General features: G+C 35.8%; 1 protein-coding gene across 18 annotated transcripts in view; it reads right to left on the bottom strand.

Annotated features, from left to right (window-relative positions):
* The window catches only part of TTN (titin), a 461,697-nt gene that overhangs the window by 197,071 nt on the left and 249,481 nt on the right, over positions 1 to 15,145 (bottom strand). For 9 of the 18 annotated variants that reach the window (XM_033947065.1, XM_033947064.1, XM_033947067.1 and 6 more), the window contains one exon: positions 8,442 to 8,525. In XM_033947065.1, the coding sequence (XP_033802956.1) occupies positions 8,442 to 8,525 (84 nt within the window). Of the gene's footprint in view, positions 1 to 712; positions 797 to 892; positions 974 to 1,058; positions 1,140 to 1,224; positions 1,306 to 1,556; positions 1,638 to 2,109; positions 2,197 to 6,338; positions 6,423 to 6,634; positions 6,713 to 6,799; positions 6,875 to 6,965; positions 7,041 to 7,264; positions 7,346 to 7,556; positions 7,638 to 7,844; positions 7,926 to 8,139; positions 8,224 to 8,441; positions 8,526 to 10,276; positions 10,358 to 10,696; positions 10,772 to 14,038; positions 14,102 to 14,541; positions 15,073 to 15,145 lie in introns of all 18 variants that reach the window. The other 9 variants (XM_033947073.1, XM_033947074.1, XM_033947059.1 and 6 more) reach the window with 6 other exon arrangements.

Genomic DNA, 15,145 nt, shown 5'->3' with positions numbered 1-15,145 from the left:
CTTTAGATTGGATTGGCTTGCTTCATTTTAGCAGGAGCCTCTTAGGACTTGGCATCATCCACACAACTCTTCTGGAAATAAGACATGAACACCCAACAAGACATTAGGACACCACAGAACTACAGCAAAAGAGAGTTGAAGAAAACTTCATTCTGTGCTTGAGGTATCTTTGGATGGCATTGTATCTTTTTTGGGGGGGAACACTAGGTATTTTTTCTTCAGGTGCAATCTTCATAGGTATCTCAAGCACTTTGAAAATATTGTATTCTATTAGTAATCTTAAATTACTTGCAAAAATACAGACTCATAAAGGGCTCCTTTTATCAAGCAGTGATAGAGCCATTTACTGTGCGCCTAGCGAGGTGCATGCTCCAATGCTCATAGGAATTGAATGAGCCCAAAGATTGTTAGAATAAAAGATTTTGTTTATTTTGATAATGAATGATGAACTAGAACTGCGTTCCTATAGTTTTAAGAAAAGGTACTTTTTTCTTCTGAGACATATTTCTCAGTAATTTCAGTCATTTGAAAGATAGTAATTGCTTGTTATAGGAAATGTAGGTTATATTCAAAATAAAAAGAGCAGATGCTTCTCTTTGTTACGAAATTCTCTCGGTAATGTCCAGATTTCTTATAATTTGTAATCCGCCTAGAACCGCAAGGCACAGGCGGAATAGAAATCACTAATGTAATGTAATGTAATGTAATATACCTTTGACTGATGGAATGTCCACTGTTTTAGGAACAGCAACAGATACTTTTTCTTCCAGGACAGGTTTCTTTGGCACCTCTGGCACTTTAAAGATATTAACATTTTTGTTTTATATAACATTAGTCTTTAATCCACTTTCAAAAGCCAGACACTACATACTTCTTTCAAAATCTAATGTACCTTTGCCTGGTGGGGCTTCCTTTTTAGGAACAGTGACAGGAACTTTCTCTTCTAAGACAGGTTTCTTTGGCACTTCAGGCACTTTAAAGATATGAATTTTTTGTTCTAAGTAATGTTTATTTTATTAATCACAAAGAGCAAATTCTTCTACAGAAACATAAAATACCTTTGGCTGGTGGAACTTCTTTTTTAAGAACAGCAATGGGTTCTTTCTTCTCGGGGACTGGTTTTTTTAGCACTTCAGGCACTTTAAAAATAGGAATTTTTTGTTCTGAGTAATATTTATTTTACTAATAATAATGAGCAAATACTTCTATTAAATCTTGAAGTACCTTTGGCTGGTGGAACCTCTTTTTTAGGAACAGCAATAAGTACTTTCTCCTCAGGGACCAGTTTCTTTGAAACTTCAGACACTTTAAAGATATAAATTTTTTGTTCTAAGTAATATTTATTTTATTAATCACAGAGCAAATTCTTCTACTAAAACATGAAGTATCTTTGGCTGGTTGAATTTCTGTTTTAGGAACAGCAATAGGTACTTTCTCTTTAGGGGCTAATTTCTTTGGCACTAAAAAATATTTTTCAAATATACTTAAAATAAAAATATGTTCAATTTTACTTTCAAATGTTAAAAAATAGATATCTATTTTAAAAACTAATTTACCTTTGGCTGTTGGAACTTTCTTTTTGGGAACAGCAGCAGGTACTTTCTCTTCTAGGACAGGTTTCATAAGGACCTCAGGGACTTTAAATATATTAATTTTTATTAGGATTTTTAAATTACTGTTAGTAAGCTATAAACTTGCAAAAGTTTTGAAAGAGATCCTAAAGACTGAAAACAATTAAAATCTTTCCAAACTCTAACTGCAATGGTCATCAAAGAAGAGGAAAAATTTATTTAATGCTGCAGAAGCATATTTGGGCTATCTGAGACTGATGGAATGTGCTCCATTTTAAGAACTGTCCCTGGTGCTCTTTCTTATGAGAATTTTCCTAGGCATTTCAAAGAATTGACTTATTTTCAGGAGCTACACAAGTTAATAAGAATTGACCGGCGACATGAAACAGAAGTAACAGAATAGACAAAGCAGAATTTATTTCAAAGTAAGGACTATAATCTATAAAGTCACTAATTTTCTTCCTATAGCTATCTATATGATATTAAGAAATAAGAACATAAGAGAAGTCTTCTGTAAAAGCTTCAACTGTAGTTGTACCTTTGGTCGGTGGAATGTCTTCCATTGCTGGAGTAATAACTTGTACTTCTTCTTCTTCTAAGCTCACTTTCTTTGGCATCTCAGGCACTTTAAAGATATGTTGTTTTTTTAAAAGATTTTCAAGATAACATACAGCACACTCAACATATAACAGAAATTACTTGTTAAAGAATATATTTGAATGTTAATGTACCTTTCACTGGAAGGAACAACACAGTACAACAGAAACGTAAATATATAAGAAATGTATACAACATAAAATAATACACATTAATAGTGCGGAAGAGAACAGTTTGTTTCATGGTTCTCCAGCAAGGAAAGAAGACTAATTGATTTCTTGATTAGTCATGCTAATGCATCTAACTAAGCAGCTTTTGATGACTGGAGATCAGGGCAAATACTGGCCATAGATTGGATACTGCAGTTAACACATGGTAAATATTGTATGCTATCACTAACGTGGGTGTACTTACTGCCTCCTCTTATCAACACTAATTCTTTATATGGCGCCCAAAAAATTGGCGCCGACTAGAACAGCACTTAGCATGAAACTATAAAAGTTATTTGCACTGTATAGATAGAATCAAGATAAGCACTAGTGGGTGTCATAACTTTTAGGTGCACCCGTTTAAGCCAAGGAAAACTAGGCCTAAATACCTACACCTTTGCTCATTGCTCATTTCAGGCGTATTCTACAACAGTGCACATAAATTTTAGGAATGCCCACAAACTGCCCATGCGCCTCACCTGGCCACACCCCCTTTCCAGATTCACACATTAGAACTGACACCCAGCACTTTATAGAATGTGCCTACCAAGCTGTGTGTGTAACTTCTAATTATTACAAATTAGCATCAATTATGAGGTGTTAATTACCATTTATCTGTGCCAATTAACACTTATTGGGTAAGAAATTTAGCTATATGCACCATTTGCACATTCAACTTAAGGTTCCATATACAGAATTTGGGGGTTAATGTGCAGTAAGGAACCTTTGGATATGAGAACTGCAGAGAACTGCCAGGCATGCCTCCAGCAGTTATTACATACCCTTTGCAGTTATAACTTATTAATTTTGATTTTTAAATCACTATAGGTGCAAAAATCTGTTGCATATTAATAACAAGGCTCAAAGTAGATTTGGATGTTGTTTATCAGAGCTCTAAATGAGAATTCAGAAACAACTGAATAAGGCAACAGGGAAGGAAGCATTTTTTTAAGTTAGAAAACCTTAATAAAGGATGCACATGTTTTACTACAAAGTGCAAAAAGAAGTAAATAAATCATATTTCATCAAAATGAAAAGGTGATCTGAAAATAAAACCAAAGATGGGCAAAGTTTATCAGGGAACATGTAACTTGGTATTTCAGAGAAACTAAGGGGCCCTTTACTAGAATAAATGAGGCAGTTAGGAATGGATTCAGTAAATGGTGCCCAAATTTGGGTGCCAGAAAAAAAATGGCATAGAGTACTATTCTATAAAGTGCATTCCAACTTGATGGCTCTAGAATAGCGCTTAGAGCGCATACCAACAACCAAATTTGGATGATGGCATTTATGCCAATTTTTGGCATTTGTTTGGGCATGGTGGTAGTCTATAACTCTGCTTGTAAATTTTTGGAATGCTCCTACCACACCCTTGGCTATGCTCCCTATTAAGTTGTACACTAGGGCAGTGATTCCCAACCCTGTCCTGGAGGAACACCAGGCCAATCGGGTTTTCAGGCTAGCCCTAATGAATATGCATGAGAGAGATTTGCATATGATGGAAGTGATAGGCATGCAAATTTGCTTCATGCATATTCATTAGGGCTAGCCTGAAAACCCAATTGGCCTGGTGTTCCTCCAGGACAGGGTTGGGAACCACTGCACTAGGGGACTTGTACAGGGTTATAGAATAATATGCAGGAAGATGTATATACAAAATCCAATTAATTCCAATTAACTGTAATAATTGATTGTTGGCATCAAATGTTTGCTAGTTAATGACTTGTTAGCTAATTAATTTGCACACACATCTTTTATCAGTGTGCAAATTTGAGTGCCCAAATTTGGGTGCCCTATGTAGAATCTGGAAGTTAATGTGCAAATTAGCATACATTAACTGTTACTGTATAAGAACGGTTACTGGTTTTGCAATGTTTTAACAGTTAGTATGTGCTAATTCATGCATTAAGGGCATTTTGTATTAGGGAGTGCTCACTAGGCAGGGACTGGATAGAGAATGGGCATGAAGAGTATATTACATAGGAGGTGCTAAGGCCCGGATTCTGAAAATGGCACTGTAAGTTAGAGACTGGTAGGTTCCTAGATCATGCCTACAAACATTTAACTTAGGCCCCCTTTTATCAAACCACGGCAGAGATTTTTACCATGGACTGACACTCATTCGGTTCCTATGAGCGTTGGAACATTTACCTTTCCAGCCCACATTAAAGAGCTCTACTACAGTTTGATAAAAGGGGGCCTTAATTGCTTTAATTGGCATGGTAATTGACTGTACCATTTAAAACCAATTAAAAACTGGTTAAAAAAGTAGGCCCCAGGAGGCACCTACCAGGGTAGGCACCGGGATCACACTTATAGCATGGCACCTAGCAGCACCTAGCATAAAAACATAGAAACATGACAGCAGAAAAAGGTCAAATGGCTCATCCAGTCTGCTTATCCACAGCATCCAATATCCTCTCCTTTCCCTAAGAGATCCCATGTGCCTTTCCCATGCTTTCTTAAATTCAGGCACAGTCTTTGGTTCCATGCATCTACCACCCTTTTGGTAAAAAAAGTATTTCCTTATATTACTCCTGAGCCTATCACCTTTTAACCTCATTCTATGCCCTCTCACTCTAGAGTTTCCTTTCAACTGAAAGAGACTTGCCTCATGTGTATTTACGTACATAGATATTTAAATGTCTCTATCATATCTCCCTTCTCCTGCCTTTTACGAAGGTGCGTTAGCATTTTTAGCGCACGCACAAGATTAGCGTGCGCTAGCTGATAAACTACCGCTTGCTTAAAAGGAGGCGGTAGTGGCTAGCGCGCGCTAAAACTGCTAGCTCACCTTTGTAAAAGGAGCCTTAAAACGTGTTAATAAAAGGGCCTCTAAGTTGTATAGTACTTTAAGTGGGTTTTGCTGTACAAGTTTATTGCTGTACCCTTTATTGGCACAGGTTCTGCTTTCCTATGGATAGTATGAGGGGCCACTGAAATATTCTCATCCCAACCAAGAAGAGAATGATGTAGAGCCATGAAACATACAAATTATACCACACTTTTCTTGACACTTTTCATTTCAATTATATGAAATGAAATGAAAAGTGTCAAGAAAATGTGGAATAACTTGTAAGTTTCATGGCTCCACATCATTCTCTTCTTTGTTGGGCTGAGAACTTTTCAGTGGCCCCTTGTAAGTATTTTTTTCTTATGGAGCCAGAGCTTTCATACAGTTCAGGTATTTTAAACGCGATTTTGTTTGAGGAAGTTATGAACAGTTCCCAAACACAAATGACATTAAAAACTTCATTCATAAAGACCATTAAGAACAAATACCATAATCAACAATAACAGTAACAACAAAGAACCAAGAACAAAGCCTTGTGAAGAAGAGTTTCTAAGTTTCAAATACATGCTTTACTTCGGACCAACTTGTGAATACTAATGAACAGTATAGTAAAGAGTAGGTTGATGAAAATGAATTTAGGAACCCTGGAATATAGTGAAGATGTATCTCCCAATGGCAGAGATTCTTCTGCCTTGAGATCAACAACAGGCACTTTTTCTTCAGATATAGTATTCTTATACAATTCAAGTACATATTTCATTTTTGCAGTTTTGTAATTAGTTCCAAACTATTAAGAGCAAATATGCTTGTGATTGAAAGATATAGTACAATTGTCTTATCATTAAAGTGAAAGAATTGTTTTACAGATGAGATGAAGAGGGTGTATAATTTGCCTGGAGGAACGTCTTCTTTTAGAGGAATATCAATAGAAACCTTTTCTTCTGGGACAGTTGTCTTATGCCTCTCAGGCATTCATAAGATAGTTTTATTTTAGAAATTTTGAAATTATTTCCAAATTACTAAAAGAAACGACTAAAGTTTAAGTCATTCTCATCTTCCAGAAGCATGAGCACATTGAGAAAAAAATTTTTTTTTTGTACAATGATGTTTAATTACATAAAGAATCTTTTTCAAAGATACTATAGTTTTGTTGAAAATTGAGTGTACCTTTCACTGGTGGAGCCTCTTTTTTCTTTGGAGGAGCAGCAGGCACTTTTTCTTCTGGGACAACTTTCTTAGATACTTCAGGCACTTTAAAGATATTGCAATTTTAAGAATTTCAAACTTCTTTCAGAAAGATTTAAAGAGAGAGCAACAACATAAAACACTTATTCACAAACATGTAAAATGAAATTCCAATAACAAATGGAAACTTGCCAACCACAAATTTTACATGAATAATGACAGGTGACACCGAAGATATTGGATTCTGACGTTACAATTATGCTGATGACTTGGTGTACCTTTAACTGGTGGAATTATCTTTTCCTTAGGAGCAGCAACACGCACTTTTTCTTCTGGCTTTTTTGGTACCTCTGTCACTTTAAAGATAACATTTTTTTTCATTTATTGTATATTCAAATTTGATTTTAAAAGACAAAAAGGAGGTATCTGTCAAAATGCAATACCTTTGGCTGGTGGGACTTCTTTTTTAGCAACAGGCACCTTTTCTTCTGGGACTGGCTTTTTTGGTACCTCTGGCACTTTAAAGATAACATTTTTTTTTTCATTTATTGAATATTCAAGTTTGATTTCAAAAGACAAATAGGAGACATCTGTGTTAAAATGCAATACCTTTGGCTGGTGGGACTTCTTTTTTAGGAACAGGCACTTTTTCTTCTAGAACAGGTTTCTTTAGCACCTCTGGCACTTTAAACATATATTATAGTATGTTTGAGGCACGTTGAAGTGATTTTCAAACATGAACATAGAAAAAAGAACAAGAAACACGAATGTACAAGTGAGCCAAAAAGAACTATGATAGACCACATGTTGCAAAGAGACCTGATAAAGCAGCCCTGACCTTTCTAAAATGTCAGGAAATTAGAAGACAAAGAGAACTGCATGGGAGTCTCATTAAGAGATTGATGTACCTTTAGCTGATGGAACCTCTTTCTTTGCAACTGCAACCGGTACTTTTTCTTCAGGCACAGGTTTCTTTGGTACTTCAGACACTTAAAAAATATTATTGTTTGCTTAGGAAGGTTTGAAATTATGAATAAGATGTATATATACAGAAGAAAACAAAGCAATACAAATGTACTGCTGGGCTAAAAATAATCGCAGCAGAATATATAGATATAACACCTAGAATTCTCTAAAATGTCAGGCAATTAGAAGAGTGAGAACACTTTACATATTCTAATTAAGAGATTAAAGATGTACCTTTAGCTGGTGGAACTTCCTTCTTAGGAACTGGAACATGCACTTTTTCTTCAGGAACAGGTTTCTTTGGTACCTCAGGCACTTTAGAAATGTTATTTAGGTCAGGAGTGTTGAAATGATGAACAAACATTTTACATACATAAGAAAAGTGCAAGAAACACAAACATATTGCTAGACAAAAAACAACAACAACCAGGATAAAATATATAGCAAACAGACCCGACAGAACAGTCTTGGAACTCAAATATCAGACAATAAGAAAGCAAAAAGCTTCAGAAACTGATGTACCTTTAGCTGGTAGAACTTCTTTCTTAGAAACTGCAACAGGCACTTTTTCTTCAGGGACAGGTTTCTTTGGTACCTCGGGCACTTTAAAGATATTGTTGTCTATTAGACATGTTGAAGCTACTTGAAGATGTCATGAAGAAGATTATCACTTTACAGGCTGAACAAAAAATTATAAAAACGAGGTCTCCAGAAAATAACATATATGACTTACATCTTAAAATGTACAGGTCTTAGTTCTGGGGATGTGAGAGAGAAGTAATAAAAATTTGTTTTTCTAGCTTTTCAGACAATATACCTTTAATTGGTGGAGCTTCCTCTATTCTAGGCTCTATGATTGGTGGTTTTTCTTCTGGGACAGCTTTCTTGCGCAGTTCAGGCACTTAAAAAATATATCAGTTTGGTTTTAGGAAATGGGAAATGACTTTAAAAGCATTAAGAACAGAAACTGCAGACAACATAAAGCATAACAATGCAAACTTGGTAGGCAATAAGAAAATAGAATGAACTATAACTGGTTAAACGTATTATAATGATTGTGAAATAAATCAACCAGAATAGAAAGCTTTTGGTTAAAGTTACAAAGAAAGGTTCAGATACCTTTGGCTGCTGGTGCTTCCTCCTTTTTAGGAACGGTGACAGATATCTTCTCTTCAGGGACAGCTTTCTTCGGCACCTCAGGAGCTTAAAACATATTAATTTTGTTTTGAGAGTTGCCAAATTATTTGCAAAATAGAAAACATCTTATTTTCAAAAAAGGTTTGGCATATGGCATAACACATGGGGTTAATTGTTTAAAGAGGTCACTGGCATTTAGGCACCATGAACACACATAAATGAGCAGAATACCAGCATTTATCTATGTATGTATGTGCATGTATACATAAAAGCCAATATTCCAGGTACATGCTCTTCTATATAAAAGAATACAATCTGAAGGTGGGCATGCAAATGAAAAGCATCTGGGAGAAATGTGGACAGAGTGCACAGTTATATTTATTAATTATATAACATTATAATTTATGCCTCTTTTTTAGCAATCTGTGCACAAGTTCTATGGTGGTTGTCAGTGATTGGGCCTAAAATATATGCATGTATTTGCCCTGCTTTGCTAATATTCTATAAAGGGAAATAGGCACCTACTTTCCTTTATAAAATAGGCTCCAATTAGGGGCCTTCTCGGTGCATGAAAATAGGTGCTGCTTTATAGAAGTATCTATCCATTATGCTGGTGTACCTGGGGAAGAGCAATGACAGACCACAAATATATGTGCGTAGATTATAAAATTAAAAAACTGTCATGCATACTTGATAAATATTGGAATGGATATTTATACCAGCTCTTGTATTAATAAAATAGGCTTCATATAAGTGTCTTAAATGGTGCTTTATCGAGAAGCCTCCTTATAAATTACCAACATTCTGTCTAAAATGAATTGCATACATGAGGGATGGGCTTTGCTTTGTATTGACAGTAGATACAACCTGTTGTTAAAAATTTCAAGCCATTTGATTAAAAAAAAAAAATCCCTAGAACTTCCTTCGAACCCTCCCCCACTCTCCGGTCAGGGGTGGCCTGGACCAGATATCCTCAGGGGTAAGGGAATGATCTTTATTTTCTCTTTCAGTCAATGAGTGAACAAGGATTGGCTCACACACTGATAGGAAACGAGAAAGAAAACCACATCCAATCAATGCAGAGAATGGCCATATTATTGCTGAAGAGGTGCATATTCTTTTTTTCTGCAATTGCACATTTCACAGTAATTTGCATGCCATTATTTTCCTTCAATAAAACTAGTAAATACATTCTCAGTATAATTTGCTTTAGGCCCTACATTGTCTTTATTTTCAAACTGAAAAATTTATTATGTTCATTTGCTTAGGCTCCCTTTTATCAAACTGCAGTAAAGCGTTTTAGCGTGGGCCAGCGAGGTAAATACTCTGATGCTCATTTAATTCCTATGAGCATCGGAGCATTTACCTTGCCAGTCTGTGCTAAAACACTCTACTGCAGCTTGATAAATGGGAGCCTTAGGTATTCAGTGATAATAAACCGCCTCCCCCTTTTACAAAGCCACACGGCAAACACTCTGATGTCCACTAATTCCCTATGGACGTCGGGGCAATTCCACAGCAGCAGCCACTAGAATGGCTTTGTAAAAGGGGGGATAGTAAATAGTTTAATTTACTGCAGCCATACTCATCCAGTACTTTGTTCATTTCAAAACTGTACAAGAAATATAACTCAGTTCATGTTTGGAAGTCAAACTAAAAGACACCGTGTATCAAGGAATCACAGGACTAAACAGCAGTTAGGACAAAACAACATACTTTAAGAAACACAAAGTAAAGAAGGGTTGTTAGAGAATGTTATTGTAAAAAAAAAAAAAAAGTATTACAACTACTGTACTTTCTTTGAAGAGCAGTTGTACCTTTAATTAATGGAACTTCTTTCTTAGGGACTGCAGCTGGTACTTTTTCTTCAGGTACAGCTTTTTTAACCACCTTAGGAACTTTAAAGAGATCACCTTTTCAGCAATTTGCAAAAAACTCAGACATAAAACATCAGCATTTGAACTGTCAACATACAGTATCCAATCACCACATATTTCTGAGAAAAAAAGTAATCAGAGACTAGAAACACTGACAATACAGCTGAATAGAAGATCATAAGTTTAAAATAACTCCAAAGAAGAAATCCTTCAAAGAAATCAAAAGTAGACACAAAGACAAACATGTATTGTAAACCAAGAAGTGAACATATAAGAACTAGGTTCTACATAACATTTATTTTAATGTTGAAGATATGAAAGAAGATATTTTTTTGAAGATTTAATGAAGAGTTGGTATACCTTTGACCACCCGAACCTCTTCTTTTTTAAGAATTACAGCTTGTACTTTTTCTTCTGGGGCAGGTTTCTTGGGCACTTTAAAAATATTGTTATTTGATCAGAATTCACAAAAACTATTTACAAAACATTAAGAACAGCAAAGCAATATAAAGAATAGAAGATATAACTTTTTCTTAAGACAATATAGTAAGAATGCCTGGGATGGAAATCATGGTTAGAGACATTTACGACACAATTAAGCATGGGTGTGGTTATAAAATATATCAGGTTCTAGTTCTGCAGAATCTGTTAAAAAATAAACCCAATTAAAGTGTTTTTAGATAATTTTTTTTCCTTGAACCTTACATGGAATCAGGATTTCTCTTCTTTTGTTGTACTTCTTAAGTTATAGCATATTTAGGGTTTCTGATTTTTTAACCAATGAAATATTTAAGGCCAAAGACTGATCCCTTCTATCTTGAGACCATTTATAAACCTCTGGAAAAATCAAGATCTTTCCTCCTAAAAATTCACAGAGGAGGTGTTTACTACTATTATTTCATTTCTATAGAGTTGTACATTAAAAGATGATAAATGGGATGGAACGCCTCTCATATGAAGAAAGACTAAAAAGGTTAGGGCTCTTCAGCCTGGAAAAGAGACGGCTGAAGGGAGATATGATTGAAGTCTACAAAATCCTGAGTGGAGTAGAATGGGTACAAGTGGATCAATTTTTCACTCCATCAAAAATTACAAAGACTAGGGGACACTCGATGAAGTTACAGGAAAATACTTTTAAAACCAATAGGAGGAAATTTTTTTTTTTCACTCAGAGAATAGTTAAGCTCTGGAACACATTGCCAGAGGATGTGGTTAGAGCAGTTAACATAGCTGGTTTTAAGAAAGATTTGGACCATTTCCTGGGTGAAAGGTCTATAGTCTGTTATTGAAAAAGACATGGGGGAAGCCACTGTTTGACCTGGATTGGTAGCGAGGAATGTTGCTACTCCTTGAGTTTTGGCCAAATACTGGAGACCTGGATTGGCCACCGTGGGAATGGGCTACTGGGCTTGATGGACCATTAGTCTGACCTAGTAAGGCTATTCTTATATTCAAGAGGCAGTCTCTGCTCAGTAGAGATTACAATCTAATCAAACAGACAAACAGGACAAGTAGGGGGTTAGGGAGTTTCTCAGGCATGGGTGCTTTACAAGCAAGTGATTTGTTTGTAGTCTAAGGGCTCCTTTTACTAAGGTGCGCTAGTGTTTTTAGCGCGTGCTGAAGATTAACGTGCGTAAACCACGCTCTAAATCACAGGTGTCAAAGTCGGGTCCTCGAGGGCCGGAATCCAGTCGGGTTTTCAGGATTTCCCCAATGAATCTGCATGAGATCTATGTGCATGCACTGCTTTCAATGCATATTCATTGGGGAAATCCTGAAAACCCGACTGGATTCCGGCCCTCGAGGAGGGACTTTGACACCCCTGCTCTAAATGAAAACTACTAATGCAAGCTCTATGGAGGCGTTAGCGTCTAGCGTGCGCTAAAACCGCAAGCGCACCTTAGTAAAAGGAGCCATCAGTGTCTAGTCATCCTATGGACCCCTCTCTAGTCATTTCCTGATAAGCCAGCTCCTTCTAGTACTTTTGTTTCTTGGTTTCTCCCACTGCAACATAGTGATATTGTTTTCCCCTTTCGATTTTTATGTTTAGATTTTTGACTTATGCTTTCTTTATCACACTGTTTTCCTGTTTCAAAGTTTCTTTGATGTAGTATTTCTTGGAGGCACACTGAAACATACCACTTTCCTTTATACTATCCACTATATACTCACCTTTTATTATACTTTATCTCATTCCTACAGCAGTGCTATATATCTTAGCTGATCTCTGTCTTTCCCTTCACTTCCATGCTACTAGGAAATGCTTTTGTTTACTCCATTCTTTCTTGAATTTCATTATTGCTTTTGCCCTACCCACCATGGCTTCTACATTCTAGTGCAATAACATTCTAGGAGACTCAGTGATTAGAACTGTACTAATAAGTCTTGTCAAAGTTATACTCAATAGTTCTACTATCCACAGCCTGGAATTGCATGGTCCTGGGCAATAGCCTTACAGCTAATATACTGAGCCTCTGCCCCATTCTTCCTTAATGCTGGCCCATCTTCCACTGTCCTTATTTAGTTTCTCAGGGGGCACTGTCACTAACCACTAGGAAGAAGAAAGGGGAGAAGGGATAAAGGGGAAGATGTGGCTTGCTGGCAGAGCTGCTACCTCTGCACCCAAAGGTTGTGAGATCAAATCATAGTGCTGCTCCCTGTAACCCTAGGCAAGTCACCCAATCCTCCAGTGCCCAACACCCTGAATGTCAGCCTTGAATGTCAAATCTCCCAAAGGGCAATACACAAATCCCCATTCCCCTAAACCAGTAGTCTCAAACTCAAACCCTTTGCAGGGCCCCTTTTTGGATTTGGAGGGCCTCATAAAAAATAGTTAATGTCTTACTAAAGAAATGACAATTTTGCATGAGGTAAAACTCTTTATAGTTTATAAATCTTTCCTTTTGGCTAAGTCTTAATCATAATATTGTAATTTATTGCTAAAGAGACATATGATCAAGAAACTTTTTTATTTTACTTTTGTGATTATGATAAACATACCGAGGGCCTCATATAGTACCTGGCCCCCGGGCTGCGAGTTTGAGACCACTGCCCTAAACTGAGTCTGGCATCCTCTCTTTGTGGATCATTCCATATTTTAGAATGAAAGGGACAGAGAATCTAGGAGTCATTCAAAAAATTGAAGTCTAATGCATGAGGAAAAGACAATGATAACTTTTTGTACATGAGAAGAGTTCTGGTAGTTGTATTGATCTTGGAGAAAATGAGATTCCTTGACCATTTGGAAGAAGACCCATAAAAAGGACTTATATGTTCTCAAAAGTCTGTCACATCATCCCCCCTTTTAAGAAGCCACGTTAGGCTTTTTTTATCACTGGACACGGTGGTATTAGCTCTGATGCTCATAGAATTCCTAATACCGACACAGCCAGTGATTTAAAAAGCCTGATGCGGCTTCATAAAAGGTGGGGATGTCATCTTTAGGTATCAAAAAGTATCTGTGCAAAAGAAGCAAAGTATCCACACAAAAGAAGAGAAGTCATTCCATGAAAGATTGTTTGCTTGGGTTGGTAATAGGGTGTTAAAAATTGTAAAAAATTATGTTTGGTAAATGCATTGATGCTTCATATTTTCAGTTAAAACCCAGTTACAGATAACATGCTAGTACTGGGAAAATGGCCATGTCAGTAGCAATGAGAAATTGGTTATTCTTTAGTTGCAATCAAAAGGAAAGCAATGTACCTTTAGCTGGTGGAACTTTCACTTTTTTGGGAAGTTTTTCTTCTGGGACAACTTTAGGCACTTCTGGCATTTCAAAAATATTATTTGGATTTTAGGAATTTTTATTTATAACAAATGACATTAAAGCAACATACAAATACAAAAACATACTTATATAACTTTAAAAAAGAACTCTGGAAATAAAATGTAATTGTAAGATTCACAAGATATAAATTAAGCAAATAAGACGAAAAGTTCTTTGAAGCTAAGAAAAGAGTGTGAAGAGTTTATATCCCTTTTACTAGTGGAGCTTTCTCTTTCTAAAAGTACAACTGAAAGAGACATATGATAACTCAAGGCCCCTGGGATAAGGCACTCAAAATATTACTCTGTATATTTATGTCACTATGCAGATATAAAACACATATTTAAATTGATTATACTGTAGCTGAACATACAGATACTTAACTAATAATACTGAGTAAAAAAGAGTGAAAGATTATATGTTAGAAGAAAACTAGTACCTTTTTCCTCATAAATTTCTTCTTTTTCTTCATAAACATGTTCATATATTTCTTTTTCTTCATAAACATGTTTATATATTTCTTCTTTTTCTTCAGGGACTTCTTCAGAAACCTCTTCTTCATAAATTTCTTCTCTTTCTTTATAAACTTTTTCTTCATATATTTCTTCTGGAACTTCTTCTTCTGGGACTTCTGCATAAACTTCTTCATAGACTTCTTTTTCTTCAGGGACTTCTGCATAAATCTCTTCCTCATAAATTTCTTCTTTTTCTTCAGAGACTTCTTCAGGGGCTTCTTCTACATAAACATATTCTTCATAATCTTCTTCCCTTTCCCCATAAACTTGTTCTTCATATGCTTCTTCTTCTTCTTCTTCTGTATAATCTGGTTCTTTATATATGTGCTCCTCATAAAATTCTTCCTTTTCAACATACACTTCTTCATAAATTCCCTTCTTTTCTTCATAAGTTTCTTTTTCTCTTATTACAGAAACTACGTCTACTTCTTTTTTCTTCACAGGTATCGCAGGAACTTTAAAAATAGTTATTCATGTTAAAACCAAGTATTGGATATTCAAATATATTCAATTATATATTAATTTTAG

The sequence above is a fragment of the Geotrypetes seraphini genome, chromosome 5 (genome assembly GCF_902459505.1).
Source record: "Geotrypetes seraphini chromosome 5, aGeoSer1.1, whole genome shotgun sequence".
In the NCBI taxonomy this organism is placed as follows: domain Eukaryota; kingdom Metazoa; phylum Chordata; class Amphibia; order Gymnophiona; family Dermophiidae; genus Geotrypetes; species Geotrypetes seraphini.
This window is presented reverse-complemented; position numbering and strand designations above follow the sequence as displayed.